The sequence below is a fragment of the Aquarana catesbeiana genome, linkage group LG01 (genome assembly GCF_042186555.1).
Source record: "Aquarana catesbeiana isolate 2022-GZ linkage group LG01, ASM4218655v1, whole genome shotgun sequence".
NCBI lineage: Eukaryota > Metazoa > Chordata > Amphibia > Anura > Ranidae > Aquarana > Aquarana catesbeiana.
Genome location: NC_133324.1, coordinates 949899415 through 949916969, shown reverse-complemented (window position 1 = coordinate 949916969; position 17555 = coordinate 949899415). Strand labels below are relative to the sequence as shown.

General features: G+C 41.3%; 1 protein-coding gene across 3 annotated transcripts in view; it reads right to left on the bottom strand.

Moving 5' to 3' along the window:
- LOC141121578 (von Willebrand factor A domain-containing protein 5A-like) overlaps positions 1-17555 on the bottom strand; it is a 155851-nt gene that overhangs the window by 51094 nt on the left and 87202 nt on the right. For all 3 annotated transcript variants that reach the window (XM_073611216.1, XM_073611232.1, XM_073611223.1), the window contains exons 11-12: positions 17046-17160; positions 5821-5979 (exon numbers count right to left, since the gene is read on the bottom strand). In XM_073611216.1, coding sequence (XP_073467317.1) covers positions 5821-5979; positions 17046-17160 — 274 coding nt within the window. The remainder of the gene's footprint in view (positions 1-5820; positions 5980-17045; positions 17161-17555) is intronic.

Genomic DNA, 17555 nt, shown 5'->3' with positions numbered 1-17555 from the left:
ACCGATGCCTTTAAACAATACTTCAAGTCCTCAACGCCCCAGGGCTGTTAGGTTTAAGCAACCATCAGCAACATCTGCGTCATATGGTGCAGCATTATATAGGGGAAACAGCAGGCTTGGAGACGTTTCCAACTGAGCATCCACTGGGTTACTGGGTCTTGAGGATGAACCACTGGCCAGAACTTGCTCAATATGCAATCGAGCTACTGGCCTGCCCTGCATCCAGCCTGCTTTCCGAATGGACATTCAGTGCTGCTGGAGATTTTGTGACAGAAATAAGAGTGCGCCGGTCCACAGACTCCATTGACAGCCTCACATTTATCAAAATGTATCAGTCCTGGAACAACAGCAGCTATCAAGCCCCTGATGCTGCTATAACTAATTGAATTTGCTAAGGATCTGGGATCCCTTGAAGACTGCCTATGCTGCCTATCCTATTCTTGAATCTTGATCATGCTAGCTTCCAACAATATTTTTGGTTTAGGGCACCACCTAAGGCCCAATTTTTCTGCCCCTGTTTGACAGGTCTGACACGTAATTTCATTTTTTTTCCTTCAAATTCTTTAAACAGCAGGGGTGTTACTAAAAAAGAAAAAAAAAATAGTGTCCCTCGATGTAATCCATCATCAATCACGTTGCCCGCAAAAATAGAGCCGGAAATACATTACAGCCGCAAGCAAGTTTAAAATACATTTTTTTTCTTTTAGAACTGTCATTATTGCTGCAGCATGGTATATACATGGTACAGATGTGCCAATTTACAGGCAGACTATGGGGACCCCCCAGGCATGATATTTAAAGGAATATTTCATTTTTATTGTTTCACTTTAATCATCATTAAAAACAGTGCTCCTTTAAAAACTATTGTTTTAAAAACTTTTTTTATACATTGGTACATGTCCCCCAGGGCAAGACACCCGGGTCCCCATACACTTTTTATGGCAATAACTTGCATATAAGCCTTTAAAATTAGCACTTTTGATTTATCATGTTCGTGTCCCATAGACTTTAATAGAGCTTGCATGTTCAGTAGAACTTTTTCCCTGTTTGCAGATGCTGTGGTGCGAACTGAACCTGTTTAGCCCATCCCTAATAAGAGATAATGTACAAAGTAATGGAGTATTATGCTGTGTTGGAGTAACCTTGGTTCACCTAATAACACATAACTGCGTTCACCTTTCATCGATACTCCAATGTATACAAACATATACAATATATATATATATATATATATATATATATATATATATATATATATATATATATATATATATATATATATATATATATATATATATAAATATATATATATATATATACTGTGTGTATATATACACATATATACATATACATACTTACATACATACACACAGTATATATATATATATATATATATATATATATATATATATATAAAAATATAAATTGAGTGTGAGAGGGAGGCATGAGTAGACCCAAGCTCTACCAGTCTGTGGATGGAGTGTGATAGACAGTAAGTGTAGCACCCTTCTACATAGTACAGTAACTAAATTTACCTAACCTAGAACCTATCTCCCTGTAATCAGTTGAGATGCATGTGATTATTTTGGTCTGTTCTGTGTTTCACTGGCTACAGAGTGGACTGCTTCCCCGTCTTTCTGGAGGATTTTGGAGGATAATGGTCTGGGAGAGTAAAATCCCAAATGCTGGGGGATGGTGCCCAGATGGTGGTTGGGAGAAATTTTAATCAGTCTGGGGTTCTTTTCCTAGAGGAGTAGATTCCAACCTGGAGGGCTGCTGTCCTTCTGGGCAGGTCTGCCATGCTTCTACTGTTCATCAAGGTCCCAGGTATGCTAGCTGGATGGCCTATTCTTCAGAAACTTGCGAGAGCTGATGAGGGAGTTCTTTTTGGGGATCTGATCTGAAGACTTCACAGGAGAGGTGTATGGAAGATATCGGAAGGAGGCATCCAATTATCCATGGACATTAGTGAGTACAGACTGCTGTTCAAGATCCCAGTGACTGTACTGCTGCTATACCTCTTGCATTAGAGTCAGCGTTGGTTAAAGAGAATATTGTTCATGGTGTACCAGTGTAGCTCAGCCCATCATTTGCTGCTGCAAAGACTGTGCTGAGGTTCTTTAGGAGGATGATTAGTGTCCTCAAGTTACTTCTTTACGTTGCTGGAGTCTCCCACCGTTACCCTGCACTCGTCCAATTTCAAGTTCTAAAATAAAGCCTCAGAAGAGTACACTCCTAGACGGATTACTGGGCCAAATAGTGACTGTGACTGAGTGCCTGGTTGCTGGTGCATCTACTGGGAAAGAAACTCATGGCCTAAACAACAGGCCCTTAAGGAAGTGAGCATTACGCATGAGGAAACCAGAACTCTGCCAGTCTGAGTATGGTGGGTGAGAGAAGATAGACAATGCATAAGAAGACCAAAGCTCTGCCATTCTGTGGATGGCATGTGGCATTGCGGCGCCTGCGTGATGAAATTGTTTGTGCATATATTTACACATACCTTGATTATTTTACATTTTGGCCATTTTAGATTTATCCTTGATTTCATCATTTCCATAATCTTTTATTAGAAGTATTCAAAGATACAAGAATAGGTACATAAAAGTTACATGGGCCCATCAGCTTGAAGAAACATTTGAGTTCCATAGTCATAACAATGGAGAAACATTTAACCTAATGTGGGTAGAATGTAGAGCAGAACAGAGCTGGTTTGTAAATATTCGGAAGTTGTATACATTATAGAATATACAGGAGCTTTGTGTTATTTAGGCCTTTGAAGCCTGTTTCTATAGAGAAATCAGAATCCTAATGGTATCGAATCTGGCGTGTGTTGAGCTGGTTCTTGAGACCGACGGAGTTGGATAGCTAGGTTTAATTAGGATAGTGTGGGAGTTGTAGTTTAGGTTGCTGAGTGGCTAGTGTCATAGGGTGGATGTTAGTGGTTGGGGGTAGATCCAAGGTTGACAGTCCCGCTGGTCACCTTAATGAATTACAATATTTGGCTATGAGATGGCAGGGGCGGGGGGGGGGGGGGGAGGTTGGGAGAGGAGGGATGTAACTATAGGTAAGGGCTATTGATGTGTAGGGGATGAGGGATAGGAGGGGGCTGGGTCCCTACCTAACAAAATAGTATGATTCTTGTTCCGACTTAGGTGGAGGGTGGGCGTATGGTTTGTGTGTATTCTGGGGTTGTTTTATAGTGGTACCAGCAAGCCCAGTGGGCTGTGTGTTTGGAGATAGTTCGGCGATTTTGTTGATTCTCTGTAACCATTCTTTGATTGAGGGAGCACGTGTCTTGCACCACAAGACTGGGATACATAACTTAGCTGCGTTTATCATATGCATGGCTAGAGAACTATGACAAGAGCATCTGGATAATGTGGTGTGGTGTAAGAGAAGTTGAGCAGGGGGAAAATCCAAAGCTAGGGTGGAAACCCTTGATGTTACGTCATGGATTTCCCTCCAGAACTGTTGTAGGATGGGGCATGCCCACCAAATGTGTATAAGAGAACCTGGCTCTGAGGTGCATCTCCAACATAAGTTGGACACTGATGGAGCAAATTTGTGAATAATGGTCGGGACTCTGTACCATCGAGTTAGGATCTTATACCCATTTTCTTGAGCTGATACATTTGTCGATCCTTTAAGGATGTTTTCATAAATTCGTACTCAATGTTTATCCTTGATTTCTTATTAGCGTACATTCCCCCTTTTTTGGTTCTCACCCAGTTCAGGGTCTTGTCTTCCTGGGTCCTCCTGTATGCCCTGGCTGGTTGGCCTGCTCCATCTTCAGCTCCCAGACAGAGCATGTCCTTGCATGTCCCTTAATGTCTTCGCCGTTTTGAATATTTTTGGATCTTTTTTCCCACAAATTTTCTAGTTGATATGCAAGTACACTTATTCTAGGGAGTGGAGATTATGATATTTTACCCATAGCAGGTTTATATGTAGTTATATTAACATAATTTCTATGACATGGTCTCTCCACAGGTAGAGTATCTTGGTTTTGACTGTCTCCTGAAGGAGTGAACGCTGCTTCACGAAACACGTGGAGATACTAATCCATCATGTACTTACCTGCTTATATCTGCAGTGTTGTTCACATTAAACCAATATATATCAACTTATATTTGTATCTTTTGCATTTTTATATTATGACATATGTATCATTTACTGCAGGGGTGTCAAAATGGCAGCCTTCCAGCTGTTGCAGAACTACAAGTTCCATCATGCCTCTGCCTGTGAGGGTCATGCTTGTAACTGTCAGCCTTGCAATGCCTCATGGGACTTGTAGTTCCATAACAGCTGGAGGGCCAGCAATTTGACACCTAAGATTTACTGTGTCTATTTTTTAACTTGAATATGGAATAAACATTGTAAATTTCATGCAAAGTGGCATTAACTTTTTTGGTGTAACTTTACTGTCCTATAGGCACAGTCTTTTTCTGTTAATTTGTGGTAATAGGGACTGAGTTCCACTAACATGTTTGCACTTTTAGCCTCTTTTGATAGGTGAGAGAAGATCGACAGTGCATGAGAAGACCAGAGCTCTGCCAATCTGTGGATGGTGGGTGAGAGAAGATGGACAGTGCAAAAAGAGACCAGATGTCAAGGAAATAGGATGGTGAACCGGCATAGACAAGGACACGCTGATGCGCATCAGCGCACAAGGATGCGCAGCGTCACAAGCAGATGGACGCGCAGCGCCAGGATCAGGCGAAAGCGCATGCACAACGCGCACGACAGGGGCGCCACTGCCTATTTAAACCCACTGCTGACAATGGCGCATCGCTGGTTTATTGTGAGCTTCCCCTGCGTTCCTGTGCCTGGTATCTCCTACTTATTTGATCTCCTGTGTACCAACCCGGCTTGTCTGGCCTGCTCCTTCTGATTCCTTGGCTTGACCCCCTGGCTTGTATCTGACTTCCTCCTGCCTGCTTCCTGCATCTGACCCCGGCCTGGCTAACGGACTCTGCTTATCCTGTCTCCTGTGCTAAGGACTCAGCTGCTCTTTGATCTCAGAATGTCTTGCTGTGTTTGACCCCTGGCCTGGCCCCTGACTCTGCTACCTGAATATCCCACTGGTCCTCATCCACTGGACCTCCTAAGCACGCCTGCTTCCAGTAACTTTGCCTGTCCTACCAAGTTCCTGCAACCAGCTCCACCAACCAGGCAACCCGTGCCTCAGTGGGCACAACATCCCCTGTGTCATCTTCAGGGTTGTGCTGTGCTCGGCCACAAGGTGAGCCCCCCCAGCATCTCAGCCGCCTACCAAGTACCTGACACCAGTCTGTGAATGGTGGGTGAGAGAAGATGGACAGTGCATGAGGAGACCAGGGCTCAGCCAATCTGTGGATGGTGGGTAAAAGAAGATGGACAATGCATGAGAAGAACAGAGCTCTGCCAGTCTGTGCATAGTGGGTCAGAGAAGATGAACAGTATATGAGGAGACCAGTGAGCTGCCAGTCTGTGGAGGGTGGATGAGAGAATATAGACAGTACTCCCCTTGTGGCACTTACTGTATGTGTTTTGTGATCTGGGAAGTACAGTACCTCTTTAGTTTTCATGTTAATTAAATTCTTACCTTAATCCACAGCCAGCAGCTGCCTATGCCAGATATAAGTATTCCACTTTTCCTTAAAGTCTTAAATGTTTGGTACGTTTTTTTGTATCACCATCAGAGACTATTATGTCTTGCAATCTGTTCGCTTCTGCCAGACCTTGTCCTTCCATTTGTAATGCTCAATTAATAAACATTTTTGGCAGCCTTGAAGCTGAAGTAACACACTAATCATAATCTTTCCAGGGCTCACATACCTTTCCCTTCAGCTGAGCATAGATAATAGATCTTTCACCCTGGAAGATGCAGGTGGGGACTTTGGACAGGACGATGGCTTCAACACCGGAAGGAAGGGTCCATGTGAGGGAGATGTCCTTCACAGGGGGCTGTAAAGAGTACTTGAGTGTCCGAAGAACCTAGAGAGGTTAGTAGAAAGAAAAAACAATACGTTACAAGCTGAGCCATTACAACAAGTAAATTGTCACACATGGTAAACTATGGAGGTCTTTTAAATGATCAGTGGACATGGAGATAGACGCATATGGGGCATATGGTCAGATATACCTACAAAAAAGGACGGAAGCTTTATTTATATTGACACAGGGTGGAATTCTTGGACCACTGTTCTGGATACACAAGTCGCTGGTCCTTAAAGCGTAGTTCCACCCACAAATGGAACTGTCAAACCCAGGTATCTGCTCCCATTTCCGGGCATAGATCGCCGCACTTTGTGCAGCGAACTACGCATTGTCCAGCTCCTCCTCCTTCCCCCCGCTGTCTTCTGGGAGACACACAGGTCCCAGAACACAGCAGGGACCATTCAGAACACGCAGCGTGACTCGCACATGCGCAGTAGGAACCAGGCTTTTAAGCCGCAAGGCTTCACTTCCTGTTCCCCTTAGGAAGGACGGCAGCGCTTGCACCCGGAGCCCAGGGACAGGTCGGCTTTGGGTGCCAACATCACGGGCTCCCTGGACAGGTAAGTGTCTTTGTATTAAAAGTCAGCAGCTACAGTTTTTTTTTTTCCCCAAGGCGGAACTCTGCTTTAACTACAAAATTGATAGTGTTTTCTGGAGGGTAAACCTTTCTCCGTGGCTTCTAGTTTGCAGCCTATTCTACTGCTCCAGCAATCAAGAATATTGACTACATATAGCTATTGTTTCGCTGAAATAGTGTACTCTTAACTGTGATTTCTTCACTAAACCAGCCTGGTCTCTCCTTGTTAAACTGCAGCCTAGTAAAACGTGCTTATATATTGTGAATGGGGACAGCAAAAATTTTTTTGGGTGAAATTAAATACACTAATGGGGATCGTTTTTATTAAATGTTGTCCAGTGTCTCCTCTGTTCAAAATGTGGCCAAGTAAATTCCTTTAAATACTATATATATGCATAGTCTATACAATATTTACAGTAGCTGTCTTTATTTCTGCAAAATAAATACACTCTAAAGTGAATTTTAGATTTTAGATTAAAAGTTGACTCCTGTCCTTTTCTGTTTAAAATGTTTCCTGCCAAATGTGCCTAAATAAAATCTATGGAGTAACTAAAATATTTCTTGTGGCATGTTATTTTCAAAATGTGTTCTATCTTATTGTTAAAAAAATATATATATATTTAAAGCCTGTAAGAGGAGTTTCCACACTGCACTGGCTGTCCTATCAGGATCCAGGACCCCCTGACCCTTTGCCTGGATAGTAATGATTGGCCCTGTGTTGATAACATGCACCCTCCCAAGAAAAAAAAAAAACTCTCTGGCAATATACACCAAACTGAGCATGTGCAGCCTGACTCCAGTAACTCTGTCTTATCCTGGCCTGTTTTGGAGTCAGTGGAAGAAGACGAGGATCTGTGCATACAGGATCCAACAGTCTTCTTCCACACTGCGGAGGATTAACCCCTTAGGTTCCACAGTGAGTATAACAAGCATGCTTTACTGCATATACAGACTGATTTTACTTTGGTGGGTTTAGTAACACTTTAACTATTTTTAACCCAGCAGATTTAAAAAAAAAAAAAAAGTTTTTATGGAGTTCCTTCTTAGTAAACTGCATCCTTTCTGTTCGCACCGGAACTTGCAAACACGCGAACACCGTTAAAGTCTATGGGACACGAACGTAAAAAATCAAAAGTGCTCATTTTAAAAGGATTACATGCAATTTATTGCCATAAAAAGTGTTTGGAGACCCGGGTCCTGCCCCAGGGGACATGTATAAATGCAAAAAAAAAAGTTTTAAAAGTGGCAGTTTTTTTCAGGAACAGTGATTTTAATAATGCTTAAAGTGAAACAATAAAAATTAAATATTCCTTTAAATATTGTGCCTGGGGGGTGTAAAATAGCAGCAAAATTACATTTCTAAAGAAAAAAATTTAATTTAAAACTGCTCACGGCTGTAATGTATTGTCGGATCCTGGCAATATAGATAAAGATCATTAAAAAAACCACACCAAAATTAAAAAGAAAAAAAAATTGCGTGGGGGTCCCCCCAAAATCCATACCAGGACCTTTAGGTCTGGTATAGATATTAAAGGGAACCCTGTGCCAAACTTTTAAAAGGAAAATGACGTGGGGTCCCCCCTCCAAAATCCATACTAGGACCTTTAGGTCTGGTATGTATTTTAAGGGGAACCCCTCGCTGAAATTTAAAAAAAAATGGTGTGGGGGTCCCCCCAAAATCCATACCAGACCCTTATCCAAGTACGCAACCTAAGTGCAGAGCGCACTTTGAATTGCCAAAGCATGCAGGTCTGGTGCATGCTTTGGCCAATCAGCAGCCGTCAATGCACTGTGATCTCGCAGTGCATTGACGGTCTCGCAGTTCATTATGGGCCTTCTTGCGGGCGCTCCAATTTCCCACGAATGCCCCATAATGTTCTAAATTCAGTGAACGGGCGAACACCCGATGTTCGAGTCCAACTTATGATTGACTCGAACATCGGACTCATCCCTACCGGGCACTTTTATGCCCTATCTGCCCAGGGCAATTTTCAGCGCTGTCACACTTTGAATGACAATTACTCAGTCATGCAATACTGGGCCTAAGTGAAATTTTTATTATTTGTTTTCACACAAGTAGAGCTTTCTTTTGGTATTTAATTACAGATGGGTTTTTTGTTTTTTGCTAAAAAATGAAAAAAAAAGAAAATTCTGGAAAAAAAAAATTTTAAGTTTCTGTCAGAAAATTTTGTAAATAAGTAACTTTTCTCCTTCACTGATGTGCGCTGATGAGGCTACACTGATGGGCACTGATAGGCTGCACTGATGGCCACTGATGACATGGCACTAAAGGACACTGATGAGGTGGCACTGATTGGCGGCACTAATATGCAGCACTGATAGGCAGCAATGATGGGTACTAATAGGTGGAACTGATGGGCGACACTGATGGGCACTGAAATGGAGCACTGACTTGCATCACTGATGGGCGCAGATTGGCATCACTGATGGGCACAAATTGGCATCATTGTGAGGAAATTCCGCTGATCATCTTTCTCTGTCAGTGTGAGGCGAGGAGTGCTGATAACCCACATTTTCTTATTTACATGTGATCAACTGTGATAGGACACAGCTGATCACATGGGTAAAGAGCCACATCATCGTCTCTTTCCCGCGATCGGGGTTGCGCCATGTCCCAGGGACACAGCGCGCCCGCAATCACCGTGCTGCATGCCCCCGGGAAAGCGCAAGCGTGATGAGGCTGGGGTAAAGTCATATGACATTGCCACAGAACAAGAGAGCACCCTGCCTGCCATCATTTGTCTATACGGTGGGCGAGAGGTAGTTAAAGTGTCTTTGGTACCACATTAATAATAAAACTAATCATCTTCTTGCAAAAAAAAAAAATTGATATGTACTTGTTCTGTCGCCATGCCTTGAATCTTTGCTGGAATACAGCTCATTCAAAAAAATAAATGGGTGTGTGAGTCCCAGTGCAGAGAAACAGAACTGTACTGTAACAGAAGTTCAGCAATAATCACCCGGCCCGGCAGAAAGGCAACCTGACTGGGAACACTCACAGCATGTAACAGAGATGTGACAGTAGTAGTAGGCCTCAGGTGTGCCGACAGCATGTGTCTTGAGGGGTAAAATGTGGGCTGGCTGGTCCAGACCCCAATGGGGAGGCTTCCAGGAAGGAGGTATGGCGTGCCCCTGCACTTTCCCTACACCTCTGGAACCTCTGCCTACAATATACACTGTCCCTGACAGACAGGTGACCTGTCCGTATTCTAGCCGCATGTAAAATGCACAACAAAAAGCCAGGTTCTTAAACAAACTGTCTGACTGAAGATGACTGCCAGAGTCACATGGGGTGCCAGCGTCCAGTCAGATAGCTGCCCCAGTGACCCAGGAAACCATAGAGGAACCATGCTCCTCTTGACTTCCTCTTCCTCTGCAATGCTGCTACAGTTGAGTGCCATCTGCAGTGGAGAAAGAAGACTGTACCTGCCTATACGCACATGCACACTAAGTAATTCACACATGTACACTAAGTAAACGAGTTAGCAGGGACGTTTCTCGGACAAAGGCTGGGTGTGGTTAGGCAAGATTGCTGGAACGGAGAGGAAATTTTTAAAATTAAGTAAAAGTTCACTTAAACTAAACTCTTAAACCCCTGACCCTAACACTAACCTAATCCAAGCTCTAACAAAAAACTAAGTTCTCAACAACATAAAAACAGAATTCTATTACACACTGTTGTAAAGGAAATTTGTAAGTTCTGTATATAATTGTATTCTATTTTGTATGTATTGCACACTGCTCTCACTGTGCACACGGCACTAATAATGTTTTCATTACATGTTTGCATTCTTTCGAGTCCTGATTAGAATTAGCCTGCCTATGTTACGCCCCTTGTTACTATAAACTTACGATTGAAATACTAATGTGATACCTACATAATCATGTGTATAAAAACCTTCAATTGCGTCATAATCAGAAATCAGAATCATAAGCAGAACAGTTATTTGGAAAAGTGCTGAGTGTATCTTTTGTGTCTATTCCCTACTGCAGTAGTCATTATTAATTTGGAACCACTAATCAATATGAGGATAGGAGTTGTCTATATATAAAATGTCCAGGTCAAGTGGGGAGCCAGCCAGGAGGGATATTTATAGGTGACCCAGAGGATCCGAAACGAGGAGCTTGAGACAATCCGGAAATTTCTGATAATCAGCCGGCTGAGGTAAGCCTTTTGCTTACATTTGAGTTATCAGATTTCCTTGATCGGTAAGGCATTTTCGGAACAAAGGGTGCCTATTTTACTCCCCTTAATCGAACTGTATTGATTGGTGGTTATATGTTATGTTGTCCCTGTCTACTGTCCATCGGAGTGTTATAGATAAGAAAGGGAAGAATAGTGCTGTTCACAGGTATATGTAGTACACATCTGCTAGATAAAGTAGTTTAGAGGCAAGAGGGTATAGGCACAAGTAAGGAAGATTGGCTAGTCATTATGGGCATTAAATTAAGTAAGGGAATGAAGGGTAAGAGACCCTCAAAAATGCCCAGCGCAAGAGGAGCACTATATATGAACCAAAGGTGCGGTTCCGCCTATACTGAGCCCCTAGATTAATGGTTAAAGTGGACAGAAATCCACAAAGTCCACAGGGACTAAGAATCATGCAGAGTAAACAGCTAGAGAAACAGCTATCTATGTAAGCAGGATGGATCAAGGGTGACAATTAACACTGGTCAGAAAGGGACATTTTGATGTTAAGTTGTGGGATGAATTTGGGGTCAGGCACTACAACTAGTAAAGTCAAAACAGAGAGATGAGAGTTAAAACAGAATACTTTATATATTGTCAGAGAGGGAAGATGGGATGAGCACTATGGCTGCCCATCTGATCATAGAAGCTAGAGTATGTGAAGTACGGGATTACAATACATGGGATGCAAAAGATATAAGAACAAAATAAGGAAAGCAGGGAAATATTAAAGAGAGTTAAAAGAAAGTGAGAGAATGATATGCATGTGTTGTGTGCAAATGGGAAAAATGTAAGCGATTTTAGAGAGATATTCGTGTATATGTGTGAATGCTGAAACCTTTAGTTCTATCTCTTGTGTGTGTCATGTATGCAGATGTGACCCCCTCCTTTGCGCTCTCATGAAAGAATGTAGCTGGGATGAGAGATCAGTGATAAGCTGGAAGGACACATGCCAATTTCTGTTTTTTTAGACAAAACATTTATAACCAAATGTGCCGGGTTAGTTAATCTAATGATAAACAATGTGATCACAATTATTTTTGAATCTGTTTTCCAAACATGGTAAAATGAAGGTTACATTTAACTGTGTATTACACAAATTGAAACAGTGCATTCAAACAGTGCATTTAAAAAAAGGGAAATTAAGTAAAAATGTCCTCATTTAAGAAAATATATATTTGTGTATATATGTTAGAATTAGGATCTGATATTGAGATTATCACTTGAGTATTAATTTCTGATATGAGTTTAACAATTTTATTAATAATATAGATATATTGTAATTGGTTTAGACAACCTTTGTTTGGAAATGAAATCCAGGTTATTGGGGAAATTTGTAAAATGGGATTAGTTTAGATTAAGATAACTATTTTGTAATTTTACATTTATACAATAACCCTTATTGAGGAAAAAAAAAGATTAAGATGAGGTTGTTAATTAGAATACAGCTGCCATAATATTTAACAAAGCCAAGATGGATGGGATACATAAGAAGTTTTTTCTACAAAGATGAAATCTAAAGGTCTGATAATAACTTGATGTGCGGTCCATGATGTGAGAGTAATAATAAATAAAATATAAATATAACAGACCCATCACATCAAGTCCACACACCCTGTTGGGATAGATGCCACCTGCAGCCAGTTGTTTTATAGTTTTTGATCTGGCTGAGGGCTTTCTGTTCTGTCATATACAGATTGTTGGTCCTTTTATTTTTATTTATTTTTGAAATCCAAAGCAGAATGTGTGGATTGTGAAATGATGTGCCCCTTTTCTTGTAAGTGCTGTGGTATAGGCAGAATAATACTTTGGATTTATTGGACATCTCTGCATGACCGCAGGGTATTGTTATCAATTATTATGTTATGACATCAGGAAAATAATGTCAGATGTAAACTAAGGACCTGTGTTATCTAGTTAAAGCTAACAACAGAGCAAGCAATGAGAAATTATAATATTGCCAGGAAAAAGTTGTCTTTTTGAAATATGAAACTGAAGTTCTTACATAAACAGCATGATAGAAAACAAGCCATTGTAATATATTTATGCAAGCTGGACCCAGTAATGAAGGGTTCACCCCGATATATCAGAGCTGTAGCTTTATGCAAAGGTGCTATTAGACAAAGTTACAGACATTATTTTGGTTAAATATTTTTGTCAAATGGTCCCACATTCTGCGCAGTAAATATACAGCTAACTAAATGTTTGTCTAATGAAAGGTTCAAAATATGAATTTGTTTTGTTTGTTTATGTACAAATCTAACAATGAAAAATGTGTACATTTGAATCCAGCCACCTTATTGCCTCTATTGGAGGACGCTGGAGACAAATGAAACCACTTGTTAAATTGATGACGTAGGAATCAGCTGCTATGAACCCAGTGCTGGACACACTCGTGGAAGAACCGGATATTACATTTTTTTGTAGATTTGATCCCGGTTTTAGACTGAGGAAGCAGTTTATCACCCAGAAGGACACTCTGTATTCAGAGTCATTGCATCCTTTTCCCCAGCTCAAGAAGCAGAGCCCCATGTTTTAGCAAACCTGTGAGCTATAAAAAGAGTATATATTTATATAGATAGTTGAGATATAGAGAGCTTTTGGTTCCATTGGAAGGGCCAGAAGCTTGTTTTCACTTCAGCAGGTAAACCAATCAAGCATGCAAAGTTAAATTGATTGGCTGTTTTCAGCCTACCAGGTTCTTGCTGAGGTAGCCATACTAACATTAAAACTCACATAAGGATTCTGCATCTGCATCCGGACACTTGCTGGGTCTGCGCAACTCACAGATTCCACCCTAGTTCTGGCCCAATGTAGCTGGGATTAATAATTCAACTTTAAGGACCCCAGAATGAGAAGAGCAAGTGGTCCACAGTGGCAACTTCTTATGAAACAGGACTTTGGAAAAATGTGATCTTTTATGTCTGCCAGCCACTCTTTTCCCCTCCAGCTTGACACATGGACCGTGTCTTTAGTCACAAGCAGTTAGGGCTGCCCTAGTAAATGAGCATGGGATAGAGAGGGTTCACCACAGTTGTTGTTATAATATACCACTTTTTGTTTTACCTGTTACCAAAGGTGTTACCAAAAGCTGAACATCTCTTCCAGAGATTACAAAAAGATATATCCAGATGCCCATGTCAGCATCTTACGAGTATGCATTTTGTCTCTATGGACATGTTTTCTGGATGTCCAGTGGCAAATGCTACTGCAAAGGCCACAGTAAAAAGTGTTATCAGAAGTTATTTGTAAGTACAGAGTACCAGAATCTACAGAGAGTAACAGAGGAAATCATTTTTATAGGAGAGTCCTTACTAGAAGTTTTGAGGTTTTATTTTTACACCCCCCCCACGGTCTACAATGTAGCGGAAAAAGTAGAGTAATAAACTAGAAAACTTTTGCCTGAATGTTTTCTTATATTTTATCAAGCCCCTAAGGGAATGTTGGACTCTCTCCCTAATGAGATTTTGTTTGGGAGTGTGTTACTCACTTGCTTATATTTTTGTCTCAGCAGCTGAAGTCCTCCATTCGGATCTCACAGAGAGAACGTTACTGATCTTTTAAGGTTTTTGACAAACTAATTTATGTGTTTTCTCCCCAAATCCATATCCTAAAAGTTTAGAAGGATCTAAAACTAAAGCCAGGTGACTTGTGGATTGTTAAGAGACATTTATATATAAGCAAATGTTTGGAGACTCAACACAGCATCTATTTCATGTACAGTGCAAAACCTGAAGGGAAAGTCACCTGGATCCACACCAGACACTGCAAAAATTACTAAATTAAAGAAATCTCTGTGTTTGATTTGTTTCCCTCTTGGAATCACAGCCTAGGGTACTATTTATTCAAATAATTTAATTGTAAGGGATATATATATATATATATATATATATATATATATATATATATATATATATATATATATACACATATACATATATATATATATATATATAATGTGATTTGAAAAGTAGTTTAGCCATGTTAAAGTTATATTTGTCTTTTGTACGTCTTCCATTTTATGTAGAATTATCTGTGTTTACATATTGTCAGGGGCATATCAGTGGCCGTCGGGCGAATATGCATGCACGCAGGTGCACGAAGGGCCTTTCCAGGGCAGTTCTCCTGAATTCTCCACCAGGGGGCGCCAGTTCGTGCGTTCGCGCGTGTGCTGTTTTGGCGCCAAGGGCCCTTTAAAAGATTGTCAGATGCTTCTGTCAGGTGCTGTTCGTCTGCAGCTCTGCACCTGAGTTCCTGTATCCTGCCTGTTGTTGTATTGATAGTGACCCAGCTCCGTCTGACCATTCTCCAGTTTCCTATCCAACCCGGCCTGCCTGACCTTGCTTATATCTTGTGACCCGTTGCCGAACTCCTGCCTGCCTGACTATTCTTGGATTATCCCTCCTGCTATATACTTGCCTGATCTCCTGCCAAACGGACTGTCTGACCCTGCTTTGCCTGTGTCCTGTGACGCTGCCTCCAGCCTGCTCTGCCAAGCTTCAGATCCTGCTGCTGCCTTATCATCCACCTGCCTGCCTACTGACCTGCATCAGTCTACCTGCATCCGCAGCTCAGCCATCCCAGAGGGACGTCCTTCCAGTTCCAGTGCTTGCTTCTGCTGGAACCTGCATCAGGCCCTCCTACCCACTGTGCTCAATAGACCACTGTTCCCACTTCCAGTGGCTCCTGAACCAGCGTTTAAGAGAGGTCTCCTTCTACCAGTCGGGCTCAACTACCAGGTACCTAACACATATACTGATAAGTCAGCATGCCAACAATTAAGCTAGAAGGCCATTCTGGCCACAGAAGTGTACAGCCAGTACTCTGTAAATATGTCTTATCAATCATTTGTTTTTCACAATGAAAAGTCATTTTGTAGTGAAAAAAATTTGCTCAGCTATTATATTCTCCACAATAGAGTTTTACCTCTTTGGCCAGGACTACCTTCACCTGCGTGTGAAGGTTCTAGGTTAAAGGTGATAGCAGGTATGGTTAGTGATCAAAATATCGATCAAAAGAGAGGAGACTGTAAAGGAAATTTGGAAGTTCTGTATATAATTGTATTCTATTTTGTATGTATTGCACATTGCCCTCACTGTGCACACGGCACTAATAATGTTTTCATTACATGTTTGCATTCTTTCGAGTCCTGATTAGAATTAGCCTGCCTATGTTACGCCCCTTGTTACCATAAAAGTACAATTGTAATATTAATGTGATACCTACGTAATCATGTGTATAAAAACCTTCAATTGCGTCATAATAAAGCAGAACAGTTATTATTTGAAAAGATGCTGAGTGTATCTTTTGTGTCTGTTCCCTACTGCAGTAGCCATTATTAATTTGGAACCACTAATCAATATGAGGATAGGAGTTGCCTATCTATAAAATGTGCAGGTCACTGTATAAAAAACTAGTAAAATTGAAATGGGTGATGACTGTATACCACATCATTTCATGGTGGAACTCCAGCACAATCTTTGTACAGTGGAAGCTTGGATTACAAGCATAATCCGTTCCAGGAGAATGCTTGTAATCCAAAGCACTCGCATACCAAAGCAAGTTTCCCCATAGAAGTCAATGGAAACGAAAATAATTTGTTCCACATTGACTTCTATGGCATGCAATACTGCATATGGCCAGAGGTGGGGGGGTGCCGTAGAGACTCGGAAATACTCGGAGATTTTGTTTCCGAGTATTTCCGAACGGGTCAGATCGGCTCCGGCGCCCCCCACACCTCTGGGAGACAACACTCACAAACCAAGTCAGGATTTTTTTAAAAATTGCTCGTATTGCGAAATTGCAAATTGCTTGTAATCCAAAGCACTCGCATACCAAAGGAAGCTTTCCCATAGAAGTCAATGGAAATGAAAATAATTTGTTCCACATTGACTTCTATGGCATGCAATACTGCATGTGGCCAGAGGTGGGGGGGCACCGCAGAGACTTGGAAATACTCAGAGATCGTGTTTCCGAGTATTTCCGAACGGCTCAGATCGGCTCTGGCGCCCCCGCACCTCTGGGAGACAACACTCATAAATCGAGTCAGGATTTTTTTTCAAATTGCTCGTATTGTGAAACGCTTGTTAACCTCGTTACTCACAATTCAAGGTTCCACTGTATATAGTTATGAAGTATGAACAAAGCAAGGAAGGGATTGAATCTCTTCCACATTGTTAGGTTTTCTGTGTCCCCATTTGAAATAGTTATGCTCATTTTTTTTTTTTTTTTTAATAAAGCATACCATGCATTTACAGGTTTCAGTTTTACTCTTACCTTAGGTTGCATGCGGTCTTTTATAGTGATAAACTCGAAGGTTCCATTTCCTGCCCGGGCCATGCCTTTAATGAGGGATGTAGAGGCTCCTTCACCGATCCCAAATGTAAAACATCTACAAAGGGGAACAAGTTTTAATACCTCCCTATTGGCTGTACAATTCTGCCCCTGCTATTGGCTGAAAAATAACTGAAAGACCTCCAGGAGGCATAAGGAGTTAAAGCTTCCTCATGGTCCTGATGCTGTCCTGACCCTTTATTTTTCCTGCAAATTTCTATATGCCAGTAAGGGAGCCCATCATAGTGACAAGCTTATGTTGTTATTAAAAAAAAAAAATGTCACAATAAAGGGCCAGAAATATTTCACGAACATGCTGCACACCATATAACTGTTTTTACTAGGCCAGAATGGAAAACAGATAGATTTAGCAGGTGCTATATGTGACTAAATTAAAATTAAATTTTCCAGCGCTACAAGCAAGAATTTTTAATGCCATCCAGTGGAGAGCAG